The following is a 26,287-nucleotide window of genomic DNA, read 5'->3' as shown; positions in this document are numbered from 1 at the left end:
TTGCACTCCCTTATCCTCCCTTCACCAGCAGGAATTGTTTGTGTTGCATTCTATGCATTGCAGACATGCTCAGGTTATGAAAGTTCCCTCTGAAGAGGGTTCTGGAGCACATGACCTTCATAGAGATAACTTAAAGGTAGATCTTCAATCCTCAATATGAGTAGTATCAGCTGGTAGTTCATGGGTATCCATTCCTCAAGCTGTCAGTTTACCTCCCACAACCTGCTGCATCCTAGGATATTCCCCACACATAGCAAGGGTTGGTGCAACCTAAATGAGAAAATGTACAGACCAGTTCCAGAGGGACACCCCACCAGTTATAGATTCACTTAACCCATCCATCACGTCTACACATAGCATAATTGGAATGACTGTGCATGTATGCATGTTAGCATCCCAATTATTATGGTGAAAGCAGCTTTGTCTCTGTGGTCACTGACCCCATCCACTGACACATCATTTGGCGAAAGGGGGGGAAGAAGCTGCTTTTTCACCAGTATGTGCAGTCTCTCCTTCTTGCACACACAGATTCCCTTGGTGAGGATATATTTGTAGCATATTAGGTGATGCTTGTAATAGGGTCTTTTCGGGTGCTCCCCAACTTCTATGTATAATAAGCTTAAAAGTGACAGGCCCTTCTTACTCCCCTTTCCACACTGTGCATTTCTAAACTCAGCAAATAATGGCCAATCCAAATCTGATCAAGGCATCAGCTTCATGTTGAGCTTCCTTAGCTAAGATGGCTGTGGACCCCTTGTTGATGCTGGTTACACAAGGTTCTTGCATTAAACAGGGAGTTGGGCTCGATGGCCTTATAGACCCCTTCCAACTCTACTATTCTATGAGCTTTGTTCCATGCTGTTTTATGATGATAATAATAATAATACTTAGCAGCTGTATATCACTTTTTGAATGTTCAAAATATGTCATCTATAATGTCTCTTTAATGTTTACAATAATCAGTAATATTATCTTCATATTATAAACTGGAGGCCTGAAATTGAGAGAGAGTGGTTTGCCTAAGATCACCTAGTGAGTTGTTTTGTGGCTGAGATAGGGTTTGAAACAGCTCTGTAGCCAGCCTTCCTTATTAGGTGGGGCAGCCACATTTTTAGGTGGGGCATTTTGGGGGAAGAGGCGCATAGTTGCAGCCAATCCCCCCACCATATGGAGAGAATGTGAGGGCCAGACCAAGGAAAGGGAAAGGCTGTGAGCTTTCTTGTTACTCCTTCTCCATCCAGAGAATGTATTAGTTTACATGAATGAAGTTTAATGAGTGCAACTGTCTCACTCTTTTTTGAGAGATCTCCAGGAATACCAGACTCAACAATTTGACTTTGCCTATAGCTTCAGTCACTTCACCTGTGGTCTGTCCTTGTGTTATGATTCTTCATGAACTGAACCACTTTGGTAAAGACAGAGAGATCCTCAGCTTGGCTTTGATGCTGCATTAGATATCTCAGTTTTAGATTCCACCTGAAAAACAAACAGATATTAGGCCTGAGTTACAGCTTAGGTGTCCAGCCAGCCAGCTAACTGTAGTGTACACAGCAATATTTCTATTCCTCTAGGGCTGTTTTCATCCTTTGCCATCAAATAATCAGGAAAAAGAAGAAAAAATAGCCACTTTGATTGCGAGTATAGTGAGTGCTTTAAAAGGGTAAAGGGTAGCCATTTTTTCAGATCACTTTAAGTTATCTCTTTATTTCACCCTTTAGCAATAAGCACATAATCCTGCTCTAATCGTTATAATCTGTGGAATAAAGAAACTCTTACTTCTTACTGCATGCAAACAAACATGCTTCTTTTTCTGCTGGCTGGGTAGACAACACAACTGAAAATGAAAATAAAAAGCAGAACAAAGGAAAGTCCAAGGGATGGAGTCTAATTCTAGGCCATTGTACAAAGTTTTAATATTTAACTGTTGAAGTGTCATGTTTCCATATAGACTGTTTTTCTTTCAGGATCCCTTAAGTAATTATAAGGTGACTGCGATAAAGAAAAATCCACCCTCAGTCAGGGAAAGTCTTGAGTGAGCAGATTTTTTGGGACTCTTCCAGATGACACTTTTGTTGCACACTCACCTTGTCTGAGTCACTGAATTTTTCAGAGGGTCCTGTTGCTCCTGTTCTTAAAACAGGCTGGCATTCTTTAAATAGACATTGTCATTGTCTGTTATGTCACAAAATAAAAAGTAGACAATTTCCCCAAAAAATCCAGAGGGGGGGAAGCACATGTCTGGGCAGGATGGCATCCCCGACCCCCGGGCTACAGGCCTTGTTTGAAAAGGATTTCCTGGCTCTTATATTCTTAGACATCACATTTGCAGCTCATACTAAGAAAGTCACTTTTCAGCAAAGAGAGAGAGATGATTTTGCTGCTGCTAGGTGCCATATTTCTCCTCATTCTGATGCTTACCAGATGTTCCTTGTTATGTTCCTCAAATGTTTGTATGTGCTACATGCTTGTGTTCTCAAGCCATGCCACCATCTCCCCCCCCCACACACAGGTTGTTTTGCAAATGAGTTATTCCTGGCTGCTAACATGTTTCAGCGGGGGCCTAACATCCATCTGTGTTGCCCAGTAGCATAATGATCCTTCCTCAGTATTCTAGTCTTGTGGTTAAGTGAAAATTGAACTCTAAATCTCAAATTAGGCCATTAACATTATTTGGTTTCCTTTTTTTGTCCAGGTTATGATCACTGGAAGGGACAGGTGCTAAATTCAGACGAACTTCATGAATTGTATGAAGGACTGAAACTGAACAACGTAAACCATTATGACTATGTACTTACAGGTAAGTATTTCTTTGGTTTTTTGATTGTAAGCACAAAATAACCTGAAATAGTTATGTAGGGATAAAACTGTTCCAGCCTTATTCCAGGTTAACACTTAACTGTTGTTAAGGCTACCAGGTGGGATTAATTCCAAAGAAGGGGTACATGGTCATAGAAAGTGTTCTCCCAATCTCTCAAACATGCTTAAGAGATATCCCAGTGTTGTGTCTGGACTGGCCCTATGAGAAGAATTTTTAAAAGGGAACCTCAGCAGGAAGGTTATGATGTAAAGCTTTGCATCCAGCATAATACTCTGTCACACATTTCTGAAAATTATTATTAACATGGTTTCACTTCACTGCATACAGTGCATTTGTTTTTAATTTCATTTTCTGCATTCCTTACTGCAGTGTATTAGCCAGTTCTAAAACTTGCTGGATGAAATGGATTGCCATATTGATTTATATAACTTCCACAAGAAAGGAAGTATTTTCAAAGCCCAGAGACAACGGGGAAATTTAATGATACAGGTCCAGAATTATAACCTATAAAGGCTACTCTGCCATGAAGGGCAGTTTCCCCCCCTCTGCTTTCCATGGAGTTCTGAGAGGTAAAAGAGTTATTTAATAACAAAGTGGATGAGATTGCACTGATATGGCAATGAAGTTTCAGCATAAATAGGTTCCATTTGTTTTGAAGACATTTTTAATTTTTCCCCAGAGGAGAACATTAGTGGGCAAAATCACAGAATAGCTTCACATAATAGCTGCTTACCAAAACTAGCCAGTGAAAAGATTTTCTACATATGCTATTATTTATTTTTATTAATTTTTATTTTTAATGTTTTTTATCCTTTCTGGGTTCAAGATTGCTCCTTTCAAAGTACTGTTTGAAAATAATTGAGGTAATTTCCAGACTGTAAAGACTATATAATTTGAGGTTGCTTTAAAAATATTACTCTGGCTGCTTTCACACATGGGGCTAACAGCACTAGTTTAACGGGTTAAAAATCTAGTGCTTCGTTCCAGATTTCAAAAATCCCTTTCACACTGCAGTACCAATTTAGCGGCATTTCATGCAGTGGTCTTTCACACAGCACTCTCACCTACCGCGGCCGTTAGAAGACTGCTTCTTTTCCCGCCTTTTCTGTTCAAAGCTCTGCTTGTTCCTTCTGCGTGGGGGGGTTGAAAGAGGCGCGATCGTGATCAGCTGAGAGGCGCGGTAGCGCAGCAGCGGAGGCTCTGGTTGAGCACAAGCAGCAGCAGCACAGTCTGCTCTCAGGAGCAGCTGGGATCGGCTGGGAGGCGCAGCGGTGGCAGTGCAGCAGCGTGCGAAGGCTGCATGCTGGGACGGCTGTTGGTAAGGGCGGGAACGCACTGCATGCTGGGATGGCTGTCACGTGAACAGCGGCAGCTAGTGCAAAACTCCCGCAATCTTCCGGGTTCCCAGCCTGCTGTCGGAATTCTTGTGGTATCATTTATTGCGGAAATTAGCACTAAACTTCCACTACATTCCACCAGAATTCTGGAGCTACCCGTTATGTTGTGTGAAAGCTCAAATTTTATGCGCAATTTAACAGGAAATAAATCGTCAGAATAACGGAATAAAGTGTAGTGTGAAAGCACCCTCTGTGTTTGTATTCTGAGCTTTTCAGATAGGCTTATGTTGTGAGGAAGTTCTATGTACGTGGCTTCACTGGAAGTGGATATGGCCCCACTGAAACAAATTCATTGATGTTATAGTCTGTGCTGGGTACAGAGGTTAAAACTCTTTTTTTTTTTCATTAACTTGGCCCTATGTCTAGTCTTTGGAGAGGAGGTGGGGGTGGGGAGAATGCAATAAAAATTTCCTGGAAATATTGGCTCAGGACACTGCAACTACATAGCCACATCCAGATGAACCTTGATTGCTATATTGACATCTGAGAACAATACATTTTATTCATTTATTTATTTATTTAGATCGAAGAGTTTACACACCACTTAATCAACAAATCCCTAGGCAGTTAGGTTCCAGACTCCCGCACTACAGCTGATCTGCTTTTCGGCGGTTTTCACTTTTCGGCAGGGGTTTGGAACCTAACCTGCTGTATGAGTGGGGCCCTGCTGTACTGAAAATTTAACCACTCACAGATGTGGAACAAACAACAGAAATGAATCAGTTTTTACTATTTAGGTGGCAGTTTCTGGGTTGTATCCATTGCTGTGAAAGCAGCATTCTGTTCACACAATGTGACTTCCCTTTCCTCTTCTTTCCCTCTGCCCCACAGATCTGGTCTAAAAGGTCCGCCAACCCTCTGGAGTAGACTTTGAGGGTGTGCGGACGCTGCAGGAGAGAGGACAAGAGGGGGAAGTTCCATTTGTATAAGCGGAAATCAGTTACACAAGCAGAGCAACAGCGTTAGGTGCAGCCCTCTGTTTATGATCTTTCAGTTTATCCGTCTTTGCTTTCCATTCTGCTCACTCCTCTCTCTGCTTCTTTCCCTTTTTTCCTTTCCCTTCTTCATCACGTCTCCCTCTTCCGATTCTCTCCCTCTTTGCTGCTTTCCCTCCCCTCCCCTCCTTCTCCTTTTTCTTCTCTTGCCACCCACAACCCTTCCTCAACAGACTTCCACTTTCTTTTCCCACAATTCATTTGCACAGCTCATGTTCCAAGGCCCTTAAGAACCGGCCCTCAACCAGGATTCAGTCAAGGGTTTGGCATCCTTTTCCTCAAGAGCCTCACGCTTCAGTGGGCTCACTTGCCAACTCAGATGAATGTGCATAGTGAGAAATAGTGGAAAGATAATAGGAGCCCTAGAAAGTTACAGCTTTACTCCATTCCTTACAAATGGTCAGAGCCTGGATGGGGGTAGTCAGGATCATCAAATAAACAAAGGCTCAATTGGCCTCCATGAGTTGTCTGCTGAGAGCAGTCCTGCAACACCAGCCTGATGCTTCTCGCACTTCCGCATTCACTTACTATGGCTGGGTTGCTGCACCCCTCCCCTCTGTGGACTCTGTGAGAACTGGGCAAATACAGCAAGAAGAATCTAAAATCCTAGCCTAGGACATTTCTGTGTGAACTTTATAGATATTTATAGATGCAAAGCAGCCCGTGTGGTGGGACAGAACTGTGGAGCCATTCTCCCAACACTGGTGTTGCACTAGCTTACCTGGATGGGACTGGGTTGGAGCAGGGTGGTGGCAAGGTTGGGGATGTGTAGACACACCCGTGGGAGAATTGGATGGGCTGTGACGGTGTGTTCGTGCAGCCCCATCCATGCCATCCTTCAGCCCCATCCAGGTAAGCTGGAGTAACGCTGGTGCGAAATAGGGTGCAGCTCTGTCCCACTGCACCAGCTACTAATGCATCAGGGGAGTTTGATCCCTGCTTTCAGTATCGCACAATGTGTGATAATGAAAGGACCAAAGTTGACTCTATAAGAGATATGGAGTTGCTGTGGCTGTGTGTTTTTGCCTTGTAATGACTCATATAAACAGTGGGGTGTAATGTGATGTTATCACACTAGTGGTCTGTTCACTGCGTCACATCATTCACAAGTAGTGGGTGGGATTGGGGAGCTGCAAAGTGCAAAGACCTCATGTTACATATTATTTGCATTAGATATTGTTTCAGGAAAAAAGAATAAGAAGATACAGACAGTAGCTACTCATGGTGCTTTATAATACATTTTGTTTCAGGTCTCACTAGTGTCTCTTATAGTGTCTAATTTAGACCTAAGACTAGAGTCACATCTACACGCATACATTTACAGCACTCTTATACCACTTTAACAGGAATGGCTTCCCCTAAAGAATCCTGAGAACAATAGACAGTTCCCAGGATTCTCCATAATTGTTAAAGTAGTATTAGAGCACATTAAATGTATGGTATGGATGTGACCTAGTTGAGGAAATAATTCACCATAATTCTAAACTCTTGAGCAATGATGGCTGGACATGTAAATTATTCACTGAAATAATCTCTCTGAAGTAATGAATAACTTTGAGCAAAATGTATAAGGGTAACTCCTATATAAGCATGTTAATATAGGACAAAGGTTGCCCTTAATTTCATCTGAATTGCCCACTAGAAGTCAACAGAGTTGAAGAGTGGGATTGGGCGCTGTTTTCTTTTGTTTTGCAGAAGAGCAAACTACCTATTCTGCTCATGCCCACCTTATGCAGTACGTTTATGTATTTAATCAGGCCTTCTGAGGTATCATTCGCTTTTCCTCACCATAAGCCCCTTAAAGGTGAATGCTTGATTTGAGTGGCTGCAGCTTGCTGCCATGTGGGAAGATAGGCCCTGGTACTGGAGGGAAAGGTGTATATATTTCCTTCAGCCCACTGTGTTTTAATTTTTTTTTGTGGGGAAGAAGTTGGGAGGGTTCCATTTTTATTTTATTTTTTTACCATTGGAAAATAAGTACAGTTCCCATTTTCAGTTCTCTGCACTTGAAGCAACAAAGCTGAGAAACTGAATAAACATTTAAATGCTATCCGTGGCACTTTGTGTGGTGACTGATTCACACATGGAAGGAAGTAAAAAATGCTAGAGCCGGTCTGCATATGTGAACTGAATCATGCAATTTGGGCAGAGAATTGGTTTGGCTTTCCATAAGGGAAGGGAAGGGGTTATTCACTAGACAGACAGCTTGGAGGCTTACCATTGTGGTAGTGTTTGCGTTTTGCTTTGTTCTTCTAGCCCCTTGAAAAAAGTTGGGTCTGAGAGTGCTTCCACAAGACCATGTAGATAAGCTCTAATATAGCAAACTCATCCCAACTTCCATATGAGACAACTACAGGACAATACATAGAACTTCTGGCTGCTAATTTTTTCTCATGTCTAGACAGAACCTGGCTGATTATGAACTGGTTAGCTAAAACAATTATCACAAGCATATATGGCAGTTTGAGATGGCAAACCTGCCTATTGTGGGTTGAATTATACCTTGCTGAAATACCAGTTGGGCTGGTTCACTGGCACAGAGTTGTATTTTGGCTCCTTTAAAAAAAGGGGGGTTAGCCACACTCCCAGTGGGAAAATATTTTTGTGGGGAAATACTTTTAATTTCTCCCCTCTATTCCTTCAAAGGCTACACAAGAGACAAATCATTCCTTGCAATGGTGGTTGATATTGTTCAAGAGCTAAAACAACAGAACTCCAATCTGGTGTATGGTAAGTTTCTAATATACAAATTATTCAGTTTGCATTATGTTGTTAGGAAGCTTCCTTGGCATATATTATTGGGTGCTCTCCTGAACACACTCCAGAGACTCAAGGAAGGCAAAAGTAGTTATGATATACTGTAGATAGCATGTGAAAAATAGATCACAGCACTACTGAGGTTAAGGTATGTCTTGATAACACCAGTTGGGACTTCAGAGAAATGTCTTAGTAGTGCTATAATGCTAATAAAAGAGCATTAGCAAGTCACAACTCATGGGTGTATTGTCTGACAACAAGAGGCTGATTTCCTGTGATGTTACAGTGGAACTTGGCAGACAGATGCTTGTTGCATTGACTTATCTGCTCTGATGTCAAAGAGGTAACTGAGTGCTGGAACCCTAAAGAGAATTTGAATTCTAAGGTCACTGAGTAACTTTTCTTACATTTGTTGTATAAATCTTGCCTGTTAGATGAGAACTTGTTTGTTGAAATCAGTATAGGAAGTTGGAGGTTCTCAGAAGATGCAACTCTTTCAAGCAATTCTTAGAGAACCTGTTCGAATTGCTGACGACCATTTGGTCACACTATGTTCAAGAAGTGTTCCCCTCATATTTACAGGACAGCCTGTATCCTTCCTAAACAATTTTTTTATCAATTTTCTTTTTTTGCACTGCTACATGCAAAAATCAACTTCCTAGCAGAGGGCATTAACAACTTATTGCAACTAGTTTGAAATGAGCCTGACATGCTACAATTTGTCAGGTGCTAATACTTAAAAGTAGTCTTATATGGCAGCATTACTGATTCCCCAATAACAATTTTAATTTTCTCTTTCAGTGTGTGATCCTGTGATGGGTGACAAGTGGAGTGGAGAAGGCCATATGGTTGGTAATCGATTGCATACTTGGCCCATCTTAATAAACAATGTTGTTATATCAAAACAAGTCCACCTACCTAAATGTTAACCCTGTACTTCAATATAGTGTGGGATTTTTTGGTACAAGAGACATCCACTGTAGAGTTTTCATTAGATAGCTTTAGGACATTGCCAAGAAAAATATCCTGTCATGTTCACCTCTGAATAAATTACTGCCAGTTTTCAGCAGAACCTATATAGGTATTTGCTATTTCTTCAGGACTTGGCTAGAGCCAGAGTTCCAAAACTGTGATCCATAGATCACCAGAGGTCCATGAGCATAACTCAAGTGGTCTGTGGCATGTCTTCTATTGTGGATGAAGATGGAAGATGGCATATCCATCACGCTGAATATTCATATTGATTTTTAATTGTATTTTATTGCTGATTTTATTTTGTATATTGTATTTTATTGTATTACAATTTTAAATTCTTTGGAATTATAATTGCTACAAGAGGCAGAAAAAACCATTAAGTAGTCTGCCAAGATCCTCAGCAATTTTCAAGTGGTCCGTGGGGGGGGGGAATTGAGAACCATTGGGCTAGAGACTAGATTGGTTTAGAACAGGGAACCAAGCATCGATTTGCATGTGTGGTCCATGGGGTGTGCTGGCTGTTTGACGCACAACTGCACGGAGGCTACTCTGCATGGAAAGGCATTTATGGAAGTAGCTTGTCAAAGGATTTGGCCAATTTTCTCCATTCTACATCAACTTCCTTCCTTCCTTCCTTCCTTCCTTCCTTCCTTCCTTCCTTCCTTCCTTCCTTCCTTCCTGCTGTAGTAGAAGAGCAGAACTTGCTGAAACTAAGCCTTATTCGGAGTAGACCCACTGAAATTAATGAAACTAAGGCTGCAATCCAGTACATGTTAGAAGTAACTTCCATTGAGTTCAACGGGACTTACTCCCAGGTAAGTGTGTCTTGGATTGCAGCCTAAGTTAGTCATGTCTATGAACATCGGTGGGTTTACTCTCAGTAGGAGTAACATTGAATACCATTCTGTACATATATATATGCTATGTCCAGAATGTTGCTACTATCAACACTCATGTGCAAATGTTGACAATCACAGACAAACATCTAAGAACTCAGAAGTACACCAATGAATGCCTGAAAAAGTGGGGAATATATAGCTACATTGGGGCATTCACAATATTCCTCTGAGGTTTTCTGTATTTGTATGTAAATACCAGCATGCAGCAAATTTTGGACATTCCCTTGTGCGGAGATCTCTGAGTGCAGTAATGATTGTGGATCTCTTTCTACTGGTGTGCTTCTGAATTTCTGGATTGAGCTGAGAGGGAGAACTGTTCGTGCATGGATTTGTTTTTGGAAGATTTGAACTTTGTAGAATAAACCGTGAATAATCAAGCACTTGCCAAAGCTTTCCAAAGCTAATATTCTTTTTCTTATTCTTTACAGTATGTTCCAGAGGATCTTTTTCCAGTTTATAAGGACAAGGTTGTGCCTGTGGCAGATATAATAACTCCTAATCAATTTGAGGCTGAGTAAGTATTGTTTTTCTCACATATTTTTAAAGATGTATAAAATATAGATATAATAAATATCAATAAAAAAGGTTTAGATAAATCATATTTTTTCCCGTTTAAAAAGATAAGTTGCCTTTTATAATTAAGTAAAATTAATATTTATACATTCTGGAAGTTTCTTGGATTCTAGAAAATCATGTACTTAGGGTTTAAAATGTGATAAGCGCAGTAAATTAGTTTAGCTATGTCTGTTTAAATGACATGAGATACATACCAATTTGAATCTGTCATTTTTGAGGGTCTGTTAACTGAGGAGATTTAGAAGATGTCCATTTTCTTTCTTCCATTTACTCATTAAATAATGTTAGAGCATCTACACCATAATCAGTGACAGTTTACCTCAACATTTCTTGCCATCAGTACAGCCAGTTTAGAAACAAAGAGTTCTATTTCAGAGTTCAGTTTCTTGGAATTTAGATTCTAATGTCAGATATACAGGCTGATCTTGTGTCCCAAAGTATCTTGTTCACAGTCCACACATTGTGAGTGTTGTTGAGCCTTCCACAACAGTCCTCCCCTCCCCACATCATTACGCTTTGCTCTTGCGTGCTCCTCCTCATCCCTCTCTCATTGAGCAAACTGTCAGTTGTCACAGGGACCCAGGGGAGGTATAAGTGTCATTCAGTAGCAGGCAGTGTGGTGGGGCTGTGTCACTTACCTAACCTCCCTCCGGCTGAGTTGCTGCTGCATACCATCTGGAACAGAGAGCAGAGGGAGAGGTGGTGGCAAGGTCGGCAGGGTGCAAAATATTGATAGGAAGGCCAGATTGGCTCCGCCGGTGCGTTTACACTTCACCACTGCCTTGTCCCTCTTCATCCCAGTATGTAGCAGCAACCTGGTTGGAGGGAGGTTTGGTAAGTGGTGGCGTCCACTATTGATGTCACAGTCCCTCTTGGCTTTCATTCGCTTTCCTCTGTCGTATTGAGGTTGGTCAGTCTCCAGCTAGTAACTTTACTGCTAAAAGAGAAGAGTGCAGGACAGAACTTAGAATATTAATTCTAAGGGTTGATGAGCAACATAGACTAAACTCTTATTTTTGTTAAGAGCATATATTTCCCTTCACACTAGAGTACTGAATAACATCTTGGTAACAATCATCTGTGTGATGTTTGGAGCCTTTTGATGGGAAGACACTAGCCACAGGCAGGGAGAACATTGTTAAGGATATGTTCAGCTGGCTTTTAGGAATGTTTTGGGAATTTGTATCATTATTTTATGATGCCTTATTGCCTTGAACACTGAGTACTTGGATAGAGAAAAGTAGAGTCTCCTGACTGTGGGACTGATGTAACCTATTTAATTTAATTTATTTCAGGCATTTTCACTGCTTTTTCTGCCAATTCAAATAAGCTATGACTCGACGCATGCAACTTTTCTCTATCCATTGTGCCAACACAATACAGCTCCTAAATTCACTGAACTGCATAAAATATGACACAGAAATAGGTCAGAGAATGAACCTTTGGACACTGACTGGTACGAAGGCTGATGGGGAAAAAGGCTAGAATTATACTTAGGACTGTTACAGTGGCTGACGAGGCAGCTAAAATCTTCCTTAAAAGCTCTGTGCTCGCTAGATACTCGCGTTTCCATAATGCTATATTGGAGGCATAGCACTGGGGCTTTTATAATGCGTCTACCGTGTTGGAGGGCCAGTTTGGCAAGTCTGCATCCTTGTGCAATAAGTTGTGTTTATGAGTTTTACCTCATTTTGCATAAGAAGATGATGTTTCTTAGTAAATTACACAGTGGAAAGCACTATAGAAATTATTATTATTGTTTTAAATTATTTTAAATTGTTTTTAAAATATGTATTTTAAATTGTATTTGTTTTAAGTTATTGTAAACCGCCCAGAGAGCTTCGGCTATGGGGCGGTATACAAGTTTAATTAATTAATTAATTAATTAATACAATCCTGAGTAGCAAAAAAAATGTTTTTTAAAGGATACTGAGATACTATTTTCTGATTTGTAGATTACTTACTGGGAGGAAGATACACACTGAAAAAGAGGCTATAGAGGTAAGTGTACGGGAACCCAGATTTCTAGCTATAAATAAACAGTTTTGTGTCCTAAAGTTCCAGTGAAAACTTTTCAAAGCTTCCATGTGATCACTTGTAGGTGAACACAGAAGTGCCGCTGGACATGTGGAAATCATGGGGATTACAGTTAAATGAAGTGGTGCCTCCATGTGAGGGCTTTTGCAGCTCTTACCATTGTTGTATGATTGTGAATACTAGAAAAAGGGTAGTTGTGATTGCTTAAATGGTGGTGGCCCATGTAGACATTTGCCACATGGAAGTGCTAGTTCATACACTCATCACTTCTGTGCATTTACTAGAGGGTATGAGCTTAATAGCAAGGCCTGCAGGTGACCACATGAGAGCTTTTCAAGCAGAAGCAGGCAACCTTTTTTTATCTGGGGATAATCTGTGGAGAGGCTACATGACAACAGTGGGTGGGGCCAGAGCCAAAAGTAAGCAAGGCTAACCCTTTTCTTTGACCCAGTTCACATGTCATGTTAAGCCAAACTATGACTTAGTGCGAAACAGCAAACATGAATGCTCCTACGGAGAAGTTCACGGCTGCTTTGCTCCTCCCTGGTTGTTTCAGTACTGCACTTCACTGAGCTAAGTTGTAGTTTGGTTTAGAGTGTCATCTGAATCTGGGCTCGTGGTTTAACTCTCTCCAGGCAAACCACAAGTAGTAACCAAGGTTTGTCCTATGGCAGCCTTTTCCAACCCTTTCATCCCCAGATGTTGTTGGACTACAACTTCCATCAGCCCTAGCCAGCACGGCCAATGGTCAGGAATGATGGGAATTGTAGTTCACCAACTTCTGGGGACCCAAAAGTTGGGAAAGGCTGTACTGTGGTTTACAGCTCATGGTTTGCCTTTGAGAGCTAATCCATAAATCCAGGTTTGGATGATCGGTTAAGCCAAACTATGGCTTAGCTCAGTAAAGTACAGCAGCAAAATGACCAAGGGGGAGCAAAGCAGCTGACCATCTGTTTGCTCATTTGCACTATGCCATGGTTTGGTGTTATGGGCAAATGAGGTCTCTCTTTTTCTCTCTCTTTCTCCCCATCAGAGGGCTGCTGGGGGACGGGCAGTTTGCTTTGCCAGAGATCTACCCTGACTACTTACAGAGGGCTTTTGAAACAGGTCTAAGGGCTGTCTACTTGTTGCTTACAGCCATTTTAAAGTATCAGTCAGAGTATAAATATGCATAAATCCACAGTGTTTAGCTTTAACAAATACAAAGATGGATTACTGAACACCAAAGTCAGGATCATTCAGACCATGGTATTCCCAATCTCTATGTATGGATGTGAAAGTTGGACAGTGAAAAAGGCAGATAAGAGAAAAATCAACTCATTTGAAATGTGGTGCTGGAGGAGAGCTTTGCGCATACTATGGACTGCGAAAAAGACAAATAATTGGGTGTGAGCACAAATTAAACCAGAACTATCCCTAGAAGCTAAAATGATGAAACTGAGGTTATCATACTTTGGACACATCATGAGAAGACATGATTCACTAGAAAAGACAATAATGCTGGGAAAAACAGAAGGGAGTAGAAAAAGAGGAAGGTCAAACAAGAGATGGATTGATTCCATAAAGGAAGCCACAGACCTGAACTTACAAGATCTGAACAGGGTGGTTCATGACAGATGCTCTTGGAGGTCACTGATTCATAGGGTCGCCATAAGTCATAATTGACTTGAAGGCACATAACAACAACAAAGCTATGTCTCTGCAAAAATACTAACGATGTAATGCACCCAGAGCAATGTTTGCTCTCAATTCTAGAAATACGGGAGAAATATTGCATTAGAAATGGCTACACCCTTCATTACAGAGAAATGCACTTTCCACTGGCGAAAATAACACTAACATTGCAAAAATGACTTTCAGCATTATTTTATTATATAGTACTGCCCCCTGGTGTTTACATGACAGTACTATGACAGTAATGCTTCCATTTTGCCATAGGGTTGAACTATATAGGCCAGAGGGCCATGAACTTTTTTACTAAGGAGATCTTTTAGGGCAATTATGTCTTTGTTCAGGGTCTCTCTTGATTCCACAGACTTGACCTGCAAGTGAAATCCTTAGCTTCTGATACTGCTTTATCTCCAAAACAAATTCCTGGAAACTCTCATACAAGGCCTCCTTAATCTAACCACCAGCTAAATAAAAGATGATAAGTTGAACTTCTGCTTTGCCAGCAAACCACTTCATTGAAGAAGTGGTATGCAAGGAGCCCTGAGTGTCCTGTTCTTGTTCTTGGTAGTTGCTATTACCCAACTGCTATTAAGAAAAGAGAAGATAGTTTTGTCCTTGTATTACGGATGGATGGCAAGCTGTTCCTTTTATGTTCTGATTCATGATGAAAGAAGAAAGAGTCAGTCTGACATCCAGGACTTCAGGCAGATTCAGTTAACAGGGACAGAGAACTGTGATGCTAAAATAAAATGGCAATTGTAGAGTATATCTGCACATTCAAAAGTGTGCTGTATAAAAAGATAAATCATTAAAAAATAGTTGTGCTGTGAGATACACTATTGTAAGAATATTATAGCTATTATTGCTGCGATAATTGTGTGCTGGGTATTAATGGTCATGACTGTGTTATGTTATCACACCACTGTTCTTCACTGTTATGGCTGTTGAAGTTCTATTGATATAGTTTACCACTGGATTGCCACCTTAAGGTTCTGGTGAACACACTGTCTATAGATGGGAGAACTGGGTGCTGGAGCATAGATATTCTAGCAATCTACAATGGCAATTAATTCCTGTAGTAAATTACTTTGATGTTAAGTTTCACTAATTAGTTTCTGTCTTGATGAATGTCCTGATGCCAGTGATAAACAGGACTCTGATCTTTGCCGTTTTTCTCCCAGCAAAGCCAGTTGAATGTCAGCCCACAGATTACACTTTCCCCCTGCAGCAGGATGCATCTTCAACTATTACAGCTATTTTTATCTTTATTCTACTCTTTTTTTAATGCTTCTGGAGTCACCAGGGAATACCCCTCCTAGCTTTCACTGCTAATTATAATGTCGTTTGCACTTTCTGTCTCATTCATGGAAATAAGCTCAAGCTAAGTAGTCTCTGGACTGTCTGACAAGTTAATAAGCTGCTATCTTTAGGTCTATATATTTTCTAGTCCTAAACTCCTAGTAGAAGAGTTTTGTATCAGCTTGTCTGCTTACCCAGTCCCAATGTGAAAGAGGAAAATATCTCTTTGAAAATAAAGAAGTTCCAGCCAGGCGCAAAACAATATGGTTATAACACTATGTGATTAAAATGCAATCCCATCTCAATTATACTAACACAGGTGGTTTTTATGATCTGAACACTTGCTTTGTAACAAAGAGCTGGCTGAATCAGACTTTCATAGAGGCCCAACTCCCCTTTGTTTCTGTGACCACAGAATTATGAGCTGAGAGCCAACTACACAGCAAATTAAAGGCAATTTTAAATTGTTTTAATTACAGTGGCTTTCCCAAAGTAACCCTGGGAATTATACTCAAGTGAAGGTTCTGAGAAATACTTTACTTAGTCCTACCTTAGCGTTGTGAATACAGTTCTCGGAAGGCAGGAAAAAAAAACTGGTACATGCAGTATACCACCATGTAGTCACTAATTTCTGGAATGTGTGAAACCCTGTGTCTTGGCTGAAACAAGATACTCAGCCCAGACCTTTTGTGTTTTCCATGCAAATATCCTATTTTGTCCTCCATTTCATTCTGTTAGAACCAAAATCAACTGTTTTGAAGAAAACGTATGTCTAAAACTGCAATCTAATAGCTTAATAAGACTCATGGGTCTTGCTTCTGAGCAGACATGTATAGGGCTGTGCTGTGAAAGCCCAAACTGTTAAACCAATGTTAGTGAAGCAGCTTTTTTGTTTTCATGAAGAGGAGCATATTAATAATAATAATAATAACAATAAACTTTTATTTGTTAGTCGCCTATCTGTCCGGGTCAACGGACACTCTAGGCGACGTACAGTAATAATAATATAAAATACAATATACATATCAAAAACACTTATTAAAAACAGAGAGGCTCTTACTGATAAGGACATTTTTTTGTTTAATGTAAAATATAAATTACCAAGTATGTTATATCAAACTGTATGCTTTTTTAAAAAAATATTGGAACATTTAACTGTTTGCCATTATTCCTCAATCATACATAATGAATACTCTCTTATTTTATTTTTTGGTACATGGAAAGGTGATGGATATGCTCCACAATATGGGACCAGAGACCGTTGTAATCACCAGCTCAGACCTCCAGGCTCCTTCAGGAGATGATTACCTGATAGCAATAGGAAGCCACAGGAAAAGTAGGTTGATTTATTTGTTTTAAATGAGAAAATTCTATTTTAATCTTATCACATGTGTATGTGTTAAAAATACACAACAAGGAAGAACACTTTCAGTTTTTGTCAGACACAGGTAAAAATAAAGCAAAGGCATTGTTGTTGTTGTTGTTGTTATTGTTATTATCCTGCCCTCCCTCCCAGTAGGAGCTGAGGGCAGCAATATTTTGAGATATTACTAACAAATGTTGCAGGTACTTTGTTGTAAAGAAATGTTTAGGCTGCTGTTCTGTGTACACTTCACAGGGCGTAAGCCCCATTGAATTCAGTAGGACTTACTTCTGAGTAGATGTGCAGGATTGCACTGTTAGGATTTTATCCTTTATTCTGAAGAAGTTATGTTTCACTTGGCAGCAGTTTGTTTTGCAGCTTTGTCATAAGAAAAAAATCCAATTTTAATGTAACATGAAAGAAGACTAGAAATACTTACGGGCTGATCATCCTCCAATAATGGGGTGGGAGGTGTATGTTCAAGAGACTTATTAGGCAATTCGAGAAATATTAACTATTTCCTGATCTGATAGGCAAATCTCCTAAAATGGCTGTATTTGTTCCCATTTCAGCCACATTGATTCTTATGCAAACTCAGTTCAATGGATGGGAGTCACGCAGCAGTAATGCTGAATGGATTCTGCTCAGTGAATTTAGATTTTAACTCTCCTCTCTTCCAATCTATTACACTCTTACCCTTCCTACTGCCCTACCATTTATTTTAAAATAGTACTTCCTAAATTTTGTGCATTGTGTCAATGTGTGAGCAGTGCTGTGCCAACTAGTCCTGCCCCCATATTTTGTGCATTGCATCTTGCCCTGCCTTGACATCCATGTGCACGCCATGAACATCTGCAAAGAGGAAGCCTTTGCACATACAGACAAAGGGACCCTGGTTGCACAGGGTTCTAGATGTTATGGATGTCATTGGCATGTACAGTTATATGCATGAAGACTTCCTCTCTGCAGATCTTTGCATAGATGTCAAGGGGAGGGTCAAGCCCTCATATGTTACAGAGGAAATGGAGATAGTTGGCTTGGTCCCGCTCCCTACTACTCACGTGTTGATTCAGTGTGTAAGAGTTTCGTCTGAATAGAGCTTTTGTTGCTACAGTTTAAGGAGCATTATTGAGCCAAAAGGGAAACAATCCACAACCTTCCAATACTTGTGTCCCATAAATATGGAATTTGTATGGTGGAGTGATTTTTATGATATATGGTTTAGTTAACGACATGGGCAAGATTTCACAGCTTGATTACTTGAACTTGCTCTGGTTTTTGCAGAATCTCCAACTGAACAGCATTCTCCTTCACGTTTACTGAATTCACATGTGTCATAGTTGTGTGTAATCTGTACCCAAACGCAAATTTGGTTGCTGTTTTTTTTTAATTCTACACCATGAAATTAAATTCTGCACTCAGAAAATCTACTGCCTGTGTAAATTGTGCAAATTTGCCAAAGTTATCTTAATTTTGCATAATACATTGTGTAATTTGTGTTACTTTGCATAATTTATCTTGATTTTGCTAGTCATAGGATATGGTAAAGAGCTATGTGGGAAACTAAAATTCTTTTCCCAATCATGGAAAATCTTATTCAGCCACTACTTTAGTTTCTGAGAAGTCAACAGGCATTGCCCACATACTTTCAGGCATCTCTTCATGGGACTAGAACTTGGTTGTCTTTTTAAAATGAAAGCTGAGATTCTCAGGAAATTGAATTCTATGCCCAGTCCAATTTTAATTTTTCTGTGTTCCACAGAACTGTTGCATACACCCATGCTGCCCATAATTCTCCAGGGTTGCTTCCAATTTGGCCTGAAATGGGTTTGGAATAATGTGTGGAACTGGGATAAGCTGGCCATATTTGGCACATGGGTGCTACATTGCCCACCTGTGAATTAGCCTGAGATTCCTATTTGGATACAATAATTGGGAAGAATATAAATGTGAGTCTGCTTTAACAGCTGCAGCAGATGGCACCACAGTGACCCAGAGGATCCGAATGGAGTCTCCTAAAGTAGATGCTGTCTTTGTTGGAACAGGAGACCTGTTTGCTGCCATGCTCTTGGCCTGGACCCACAAGCATCCTGACAATCTTAAGGTATGGAAGAGATACTTTCTTTTAGTTTTCCTGTTGTCTTGATGAGAGAAAAATATTACCTTTACTTTAATTCATTTACTGGTAAATGAAGAAAACAAGATTGTGGTCAACAACAGAGGCAACATAAAATAAAAGAGCATAAATGGCATTGTTTAGATGTAACAGTAAACCGTAATTTAGTGTTACAACAATCAGCCTGTGAGGGTCTTGGGTTCACGCATTCCTCCTCCTCCAGCATTTCAGCAAGAAGGAGTTTGGAAGCTTTCATCTCCATTGTAGATTAACTGCAGCTAGCCATGTCATCTGAATCCTGACAAAGCACGGTTAATATTAACTATGGTCGATGCATAAAAGTTGACTTCAAACCACAGTTTTATGGCTAGTTTCAACTAATCATAGTTAATCACTGTTTAGGCTTCAGATGACACAGCAAAGTGCTGTTAAATCTAAAATGGAAGCAGAAGTGTTTGATCTCCTCACAGCTGTGCTGGGGATGTGGAAGAACATAAAAGTCCAAGGCTTGCTACAGCTTGTCTCATACTGCTGGGCCACGATTTAGTGCTACAAACAGAGTCCTTGTTTAAAGATGCTGGCCACTTAAGAAATATGATTTTTGTGTGTATTTTTAAGTAGGAGGAACGAAATTAAAGGAGTAACTACAAGAAAAGTGTTTAATTATATATTTTATAAAAACATATTTTAATGAGATAAACAAAAAGTTCATCTGGTTTAAATGTTGAGGCAAAACATGCAGTTAATGCTGGCAGTGCGGAAGAGCACAACATCTTACAGTACCTAAATGCCAGAAGTACTTAAAAGTGCCCTTTTCTCCAGGATCCTTTCTAACAGAGATTTCAAAGTGAGAGGTTTGCTATTAAATGCCCTAAGAACTGGGTTAGATGTGTCCCAGTTCCAGCTGTAGGTTGATCCTGGATGAGTTAGAATCGTAATGATACATGAGCAGAACCCTATAGAGTTTTTCTGAATTAAAAAAGATTTATAAACACCTACATTTGAGATTAATCCTGAGCTCAGATACCTGTCACTTCTACTATGATTGATAAGGTGCAAATGGAGACATTCCTAGATTCACATAGAAATGGGTCAGGCTCATATGACATAAGAGCCAGAGAAACAGTGGAAACCATGGATTGTGTTCAACTAAATCCTACTCAGAGTAAACCCATTAAAATGAATAAACCAAGGTAGTCGTGTCTATTAACTTCAATGGGTCTACTCTGATAAGGACTAGCATTCAATACCACTCACACCATGGTTTCCACTGTTTCTGTGACCCTAATCTCCAAGCATTCGAAGCCTCAGAAGTATCTTTTGAAGGTTATGTGTACTGCATATGTCTTTGAATGACAAGGTACTGTTGACTTTCTCTTATGGGATACATATTTGTAGATAAGTGGCTCTGCATTCATCCTATCATATATCTGGAGAAACAATGTGGAAGTTGGAGATATGAGTGTGTTATTTGTCCTGAGCATAATTTCCTGTAGGTGCCTGCATTTGTCACATCAAATGACATCTGTCACACCACATGTCTATGAGATGAATGCTAGTTGCTGGGTGCTAGTTCCCAGGTGGAGCTGGAAGGGCTAGGGAAATCTGCAAGACCAGCTTGACCGGTCAATAAAATACAATAAAAGTGTATACCAGTTAAAATAATCTCTGCTTAGAAGGTTCTTGGGTGGTACGGCTGGAAAATATATGTGCTTGAGACTTTGGAGAGTAACTATTAATCAGAATAGGCACTATGGTGGGTAAATTGACTAATAGGTTGATCCATTATAAGGTGACTTTATTTATTTATTTATCTATTATCAATTAAATTTATATCCTATCCTTCCTCCTAAAGGAGCCCAGGGTGGCAAACACATTTAGAACAAAACATTTTAACAACAACACATTCTAAAAACAATTAAAAACATTCTAAATACAGTTGCAGATAAAAACATTATTCCGTTCAGTGATCTCCGCTTTGCCAGGAACAATCTGCTTCAGCCACCATATGCCTGGATAAACATACGTTTTCATGCACCATGGGCAACTATAGCTTTCTGCAGTATGATCTCAAAATTTCTGAAAAAGCAAGAGAATATCATGATTAAATCTTGTATGTATTAGATGCTAAAACCCCAAATATTTGTCTAGTGTTATAGACCACTCTGTCTCTAACCTTTCATTTTGGGGTATAATAGAAAAATAGGTGCCAAATGCTTTCTGTCAAGTATTCTTAGTGAAATACCATTTAAATGTAATGTTTCTGCTCATGGACACATGTTTTGAAGAGAATGGATGTAACAAATTGTCCTAAGTGTCAATAAAGCAGTTCTACTCCTTGCCAGAGTCAACGAAGTGCCAATAAAGCTGAACTCTTCTTCTTACAATTGCAGGTGGCATGTGAAAAGACAGTGTCAGCCATGCAGCATGTTTTACAGAGAACCATAAAGAGTGCAAAGGGTAACCCATTTACATCATGTTTCTGAATTTAGTCATTTTCTGTTATTTGAAAAGTCATATTAAGGAGAGGGTCAGAGGTGCATGTGGGAGGTTCCATTCAGGTTTGTTTGTTTTTTCAGTCTCCAGTAAAAAGGATCAGGCAGAGGATCAGGCAATCCTGACAAGTTCCTCTATGTATAACAATTCTACATAAATCACAATCCACTTATTAATTGATGTGGATGACCTATTATAATAATGTTTAATACATTCAAGGAAGTGCCCATTTATGTTGAATCTGTGTATGTATGACATATGAGGAAATGCTAAAGCACTTGGGGCTTTTTAACTTAGGGGAGAAAAGACTATTAACAGGGGGACATGAAATATGTTAATATAAGTATGCATTATTTAGAGCAGGGATAGCCAACATAGTACTCTTGAGATATTTTGGATTACAACTCCTGTCAGTCCCAGTGAGCATGGGCAATAGTCAGGGATAATGTGAGTTGGAGTCCACAACATCTGGAAAGCACCACATTGGCTACTTCTGGTATAGAGAAAGCAAATCGAAATATTTTCCCCTCTCATGGAGTCATCAAATGAAATCACGTGGCAGTATACTAAGGAGAACTTGAATATGGGTAGGCTGTGGCCATCCAGATGTTCCTGGTCTACAACTCCTATCATCCTTGACCATTGTGATTGGAGCTGATGGACGTTATGGCATCTGGAGGGCCACAAGTTCTCCATCCCCAGGATAACAAATACTTAAGGAATTTGCTGCCACAAGATGTTGTGAGGGCTTAGATGGCTTTAACTGATAACTAGATGTAACCGCCATGTTCAGGGGCAGCGCGCTATGAGCAAACAGTGAGGGAGTGTTATTGGGCTCATGTCCTGCTTGTGGGTTTCTCATAAGCATCTTGCTGACCACTGTGAGAAACAAGAGGATGCAGGAGATGGACCTTTGGTCTGATGCCGTGGGACTCTTTTTATGTTCTTAATTGCAGAGAATCAAACATAATAATAGGGTGAGGAATGTGGGGCTGGGAAGGACGTATTTTTCTTCTAGACTGTTTACGTTAAAAATTAACATCTGTGGCATTTCATTGTTTTTGTTGTTTTGTTTCTAAGCCCAAGCTGGAGAAGGAAACAGACCTAATTCAGCCCAGCTGGAACTGAGGATGGTCCAAAGCAAAAAGGACATAGAAAACCCAGAGATAATAATAAAAGCTACTGTGTTATAAAGGTTGTATATCTTCTAACAATGCACAATGTATTGATGTCCTCATTTTCTTTCCTGTAAATTGTAATGTTTGCCTTAGATCTGTGGCAGAAACCTGACTTCCATGAAATAGTGCCCAGCATAGATGAGATCCACTACCAAGCACATGTGCTGGCCTCAGTCGAATTAAAAAGAAAAAAAGAGTTAGGTGTGCATTTCAACTCCCTCCCAGGTATAAAAATGGCTGTCGGATTAATTCAGTCTTGTTAGGAACCCTGGGTTTGGGAGCACAAGTTTTCTTGCCTTGCCAAAGACTTTCAGAATGCATTTGTTAGTTGGAATGATTGTTTGGAGTGTATAAACTGTGGAAAAGCATCTTGTGCCAGTTGAGTAGGTTACCTTTCCACTTAAATGAAGTAGTTTGGTATCCTGCTTCAGTGTTCAGTACCTCAACCCACCTGGAACAAAAACTAGAAAGAGATTCAGGCAAAGTGTGAGGAGGGGGTCTGCAGACAGCCTTTGGATACTCTGTCTCTACAGGCCTTGGAAGTATAACAACGTACTATTGAGAACTGCTCCCATGCCTGGTCTGTGAAAAAATGCAGGACTCCACTATCCAGAGGTGCTAATCCTTTAATATCAAGCAACCAAAAGTCATGCCATTTTTCCCCTTCCTTCTCTCCACAAAGAAATGCAGATGAGTAAAAGACAATGGTGATTCTACCTCTGATATGCTTGACACCGTTTTATCGAAAGACTTGCAAGATGCAAGTTTCCTTAATAAGTATTACTTATGAAACTGGAATATCCCATTTCATCTAGCGATGACTAGGAGGGGAGTGAAAGTTTGTTGTTTGTTGAGACCAATTCACTGTTTATGACCTCTGGTTAGTGTGCACCTTCTTCTGGAATGGATGATGAGACAAAAAAGACCAGATAATCAATAGGCTTAGTCAGACATATGCTTCCACCAAGGTCATGACACACCAACCACTGCTGTTGCACAACCTCCATGCCTTCAATGACACCTGTGCAGAAATCTCATGCAAGCCTGGTGGAAATGAATAGTTGGCGGCGGCGGGGAAATGTTTTATCCCTATTATTTATCAATGCAACAGCCCGATCTTCATTAATTTTAGAGTTGTTATTGTTAAAATTTTAACTTTCAAAAATAAATGATGATCAGTGCACTCCAGTGAAACATAAAACATGTTTGGATCCCAGGGAAATAAACACAGCGTCCTAGATTCTGTTACATGCAATAATCTCTAAAATGGTTAAAATAGTTTCAATTCCTCTTAGCTGCTGATAATCTAACAGTGCCAAGACTAAGCATACTCATGCAATTTAGAATTTTAAACCTGCTACTCCTGTCTCTCTTTCTCCATTTCCCCCCCATAGGAATTATGGATAAATTGACATTTGTACTCTTTTTATTTTGTACACTTTTTCTTTCTTGTTATTTTCTTGAGATAAAACAGGGTATTGAAGCAGTCCACAGCACTTTAGAAAACACTTCTGGCAGTGTTCTTTCCTTCCTTAAAAATAACCAGGGTAAGAACATAAGAACATAAGAAGAGCCTGCTGGATCAGGCCAGTGGCCCATCTAGTCCAGCATCCTGTTCTCACAGTGGCCAACCAGGTGCCTGGGGGAAGCCCGCAAGCAGGACCCGAGTGCAAGAACACTCTCCCCTCCTGAGGCTTCCGGCAACTGGTTTTCAGAAGCATGCTGCCTCTGACTAGGGTGGCACAGCACAGCCATCATGGCTAGTAGCCATTGATAGCCCTGTCCTCCATGAATTTGTCTAATCTTCTTTTAAAGCCGTCCAAGCTGGTGGCCATTACTGCATCTTGTGGGAGCAAATTCCATAGTTTAACTATGCGCTGAGTAAAGAAGTACTTCCTTTTGTCTATCCTGAATCTTTCAACATTCAGCTTCTTTGAATGTCCACGAGTTCTAGTATTATGAGAGAGGGAGAAGAACTTTTCTCTATCCACTTTCTCAATGCCATGCATAATTTTATACACTTCTATCATGTCTCCTCTGACCCGCCTTTTCTCTAAACTAAAAAGCCCCAAATGCTGCAACCTTTCCTCGTAAGGGAGTCGCTCCATCCCCTTGATCATTCTGGTTGCCCTCTTCTGAACCTTTTCCAACTCTATAATATCCTTTTTGAGATGAGGCGACCAGAACTGTACACAGTATTCCAAATGCGGCCGCACCATAGATTTATACAACGGCATTATGATATCGGCTGTTTTATTTTCAATACCTTTCCTAATTATTGCTAGCATGGAATTTGCCTTTTTCACAGCTGCCGCACACTGGGTCGACATTTTCATCGTGCTGTCCACAACAACCCCGAGGTCTCTCTCCTGGTCGGTCACCGCCAGTTCAGACCCCATGAGCGTATATGTGAAATTAAGATTTTTTGCTCCAACATGCATAATTTTACACTTGTTTATATTGAATTGCATTTGCCATTTTTCCGCCCATTCACTCAGTTTGGAGAGGTCTTTTTGGAGCTCTTCACAATCCCTTTTTGTTTTAACAACCCTGAACAATTTAGTGTCGTCAGCAAACTTGGCCACTTCACTGCTCACTCCTAATTCTAGGTCATTAATGAACAAGTTGAAAAGTACAGGTCCCAATACCGATCCTTGAGGGACTCCACTTTCTACAGCCCTCCATTGGGAGAACTGTCCGTTTATTCCTACTCTCTGCTTTCTGCTTCTTAACCAATTCCTTATCCACAAGAGGACCTCTCCTCTTATTCCATGACTGCTAAGCTTCCTCAGAAGCCTTTGGTGAGGTACCTTGTCAAACGCTTTTTCAAAGTCTAAGTATACTATGTCCACTGGATCACCTCTATCTATATGCTTGTTGACACTCTCAAAGAATTCTAATAGGTTACTGAGACAGGACTTTCCCTTACAGAAGCCATGCTGGCTCTGCTTCAGCAAGGCTTGTTCTTCCATGTGCTTAGTTAATCTAGCTTTAATAATACTTTCTACCAGTTTTCCAGGGACAGAAGTTAAGCTAACTGGCCTGTAATTTCCGGGATCCCCTCTGGATCCCTTTTTGAAGATTGGCGTTACATTTGCCACTTTCCAGTCCTCAGGCACGGAGGAGGACCCGAGGGACAAGTTACATATTTTAGTTAGCAGATCAGCAATTTCACCTTTGAGTTCTTTGAGAACTCTTGGGTGGATGCCATCCGGGCCCGGTGATTTGTCAGTTTTTATATTGTCCATTAAGCTTAGAACTTCCTCTCTCGTTACCACTGTTTGTCTTAGTTCTTCAGAATCCCTTCCTGCAAATGTTAGTTCAGGTTCAGGGATCTGCCCTATATCTTCCACTGTGAAGACAGATGCAAAGAATTCATTTAGCTTCTCTGCAATCTCCTTATCGTTCTTTAGTACACCTTTGACTCCCTTATCATCCAAGGGTCCAATTGTCTCCCTAGATGGTCTCCTGCTTTGAATGTATTTATAGAATTTTTTGTTGTTGGTTTTTATGTTCTTAGCAATGTGCTCCTCAGATTCTTTTTTAGCATCCCTTATTGTCTTCTTGCATTTCTTTTGCCAGAGTTTGTGTTCTTTTTTATTTTCTTCATTCGGACAAGACTTCCATTTTCTGAAGGAAGACTTTTTGCCTCTAAGAGCTTCCTTGACTTTGCTCGTTAACCATGCTGGCATCTTCTTGGCCCTGGCGGT

General features: G+C 40.3%; 1 protein-coding gene across 3 annotated transcripts in view; it reads left to right on the top strand.

Annotated features, from left to right (window-relative positions):
- The window catches only part of PDXK (pyridoxal kinase), an 82,017-nt gene that overhangs the window by 44,148 nt on the left and 11,582 nt on the right, over nt 1-26,287 (top strand). For all 3 annotated transcript variants that reach the window (XM_061627533.1, XM_061627532.1, XM_061627531.1), the window contains exons 3-11: nt 2,693-2,797; nt 7,857-7,940; nt 8,769-8,815; nt 10,270-10,355; nt 12,373-12,418; nt 16,649-16,760; nt 18,755-18,891; nt 21,297-21,363; nt 22,480-22,594. In XM_061627533.1, coding sequence (XP_061483517.1) covers nt 2,693-2,797; nt 7,857-7,940; nt 8,769-8,815; nt 10,270-10,355; nt 12,373-12,418; nt 16,649-16,760; nt 18,755-18,891; nt 21,297-21,363; nt 22,480-22,592 — 797 coding nt within the window. In that variant the 3' untranslated portion in view covers nt 22,593-22,594. The remainder of the gene's footprint in view (nt 1-2,692; nt 2,798-7,856; nt 7,941-8,768; nt 8,816-10,269; nt 10,356-12,372; nt 12,419-16,648; nt 16,761-18,754; nt 18,892-21,296; nt 21,364-22,479; nt 22,595-26,287) is intronic.

Source organism: Rhineura floridana, chromosome 5, assembly GCF_030035675.1.
Source record: "Rhineura floridana isolate rRhiFlo1 chromosome 5, rRhiFlo1.hap2, whole genome shotgun sequence".
NCBI classification, from domain to species: domain Eukaryota; kingdom Metazoa; phylum Chordata; class Lepidosauria; order Squamata; family Rhineuridae; genus Rhineura; species Rhineura floridana.
The sequence above is the reverse complement of the archived record's forward strand: the minus strand, read 5'-3'. Positions and strand labels throughout refer to the sequence as shown.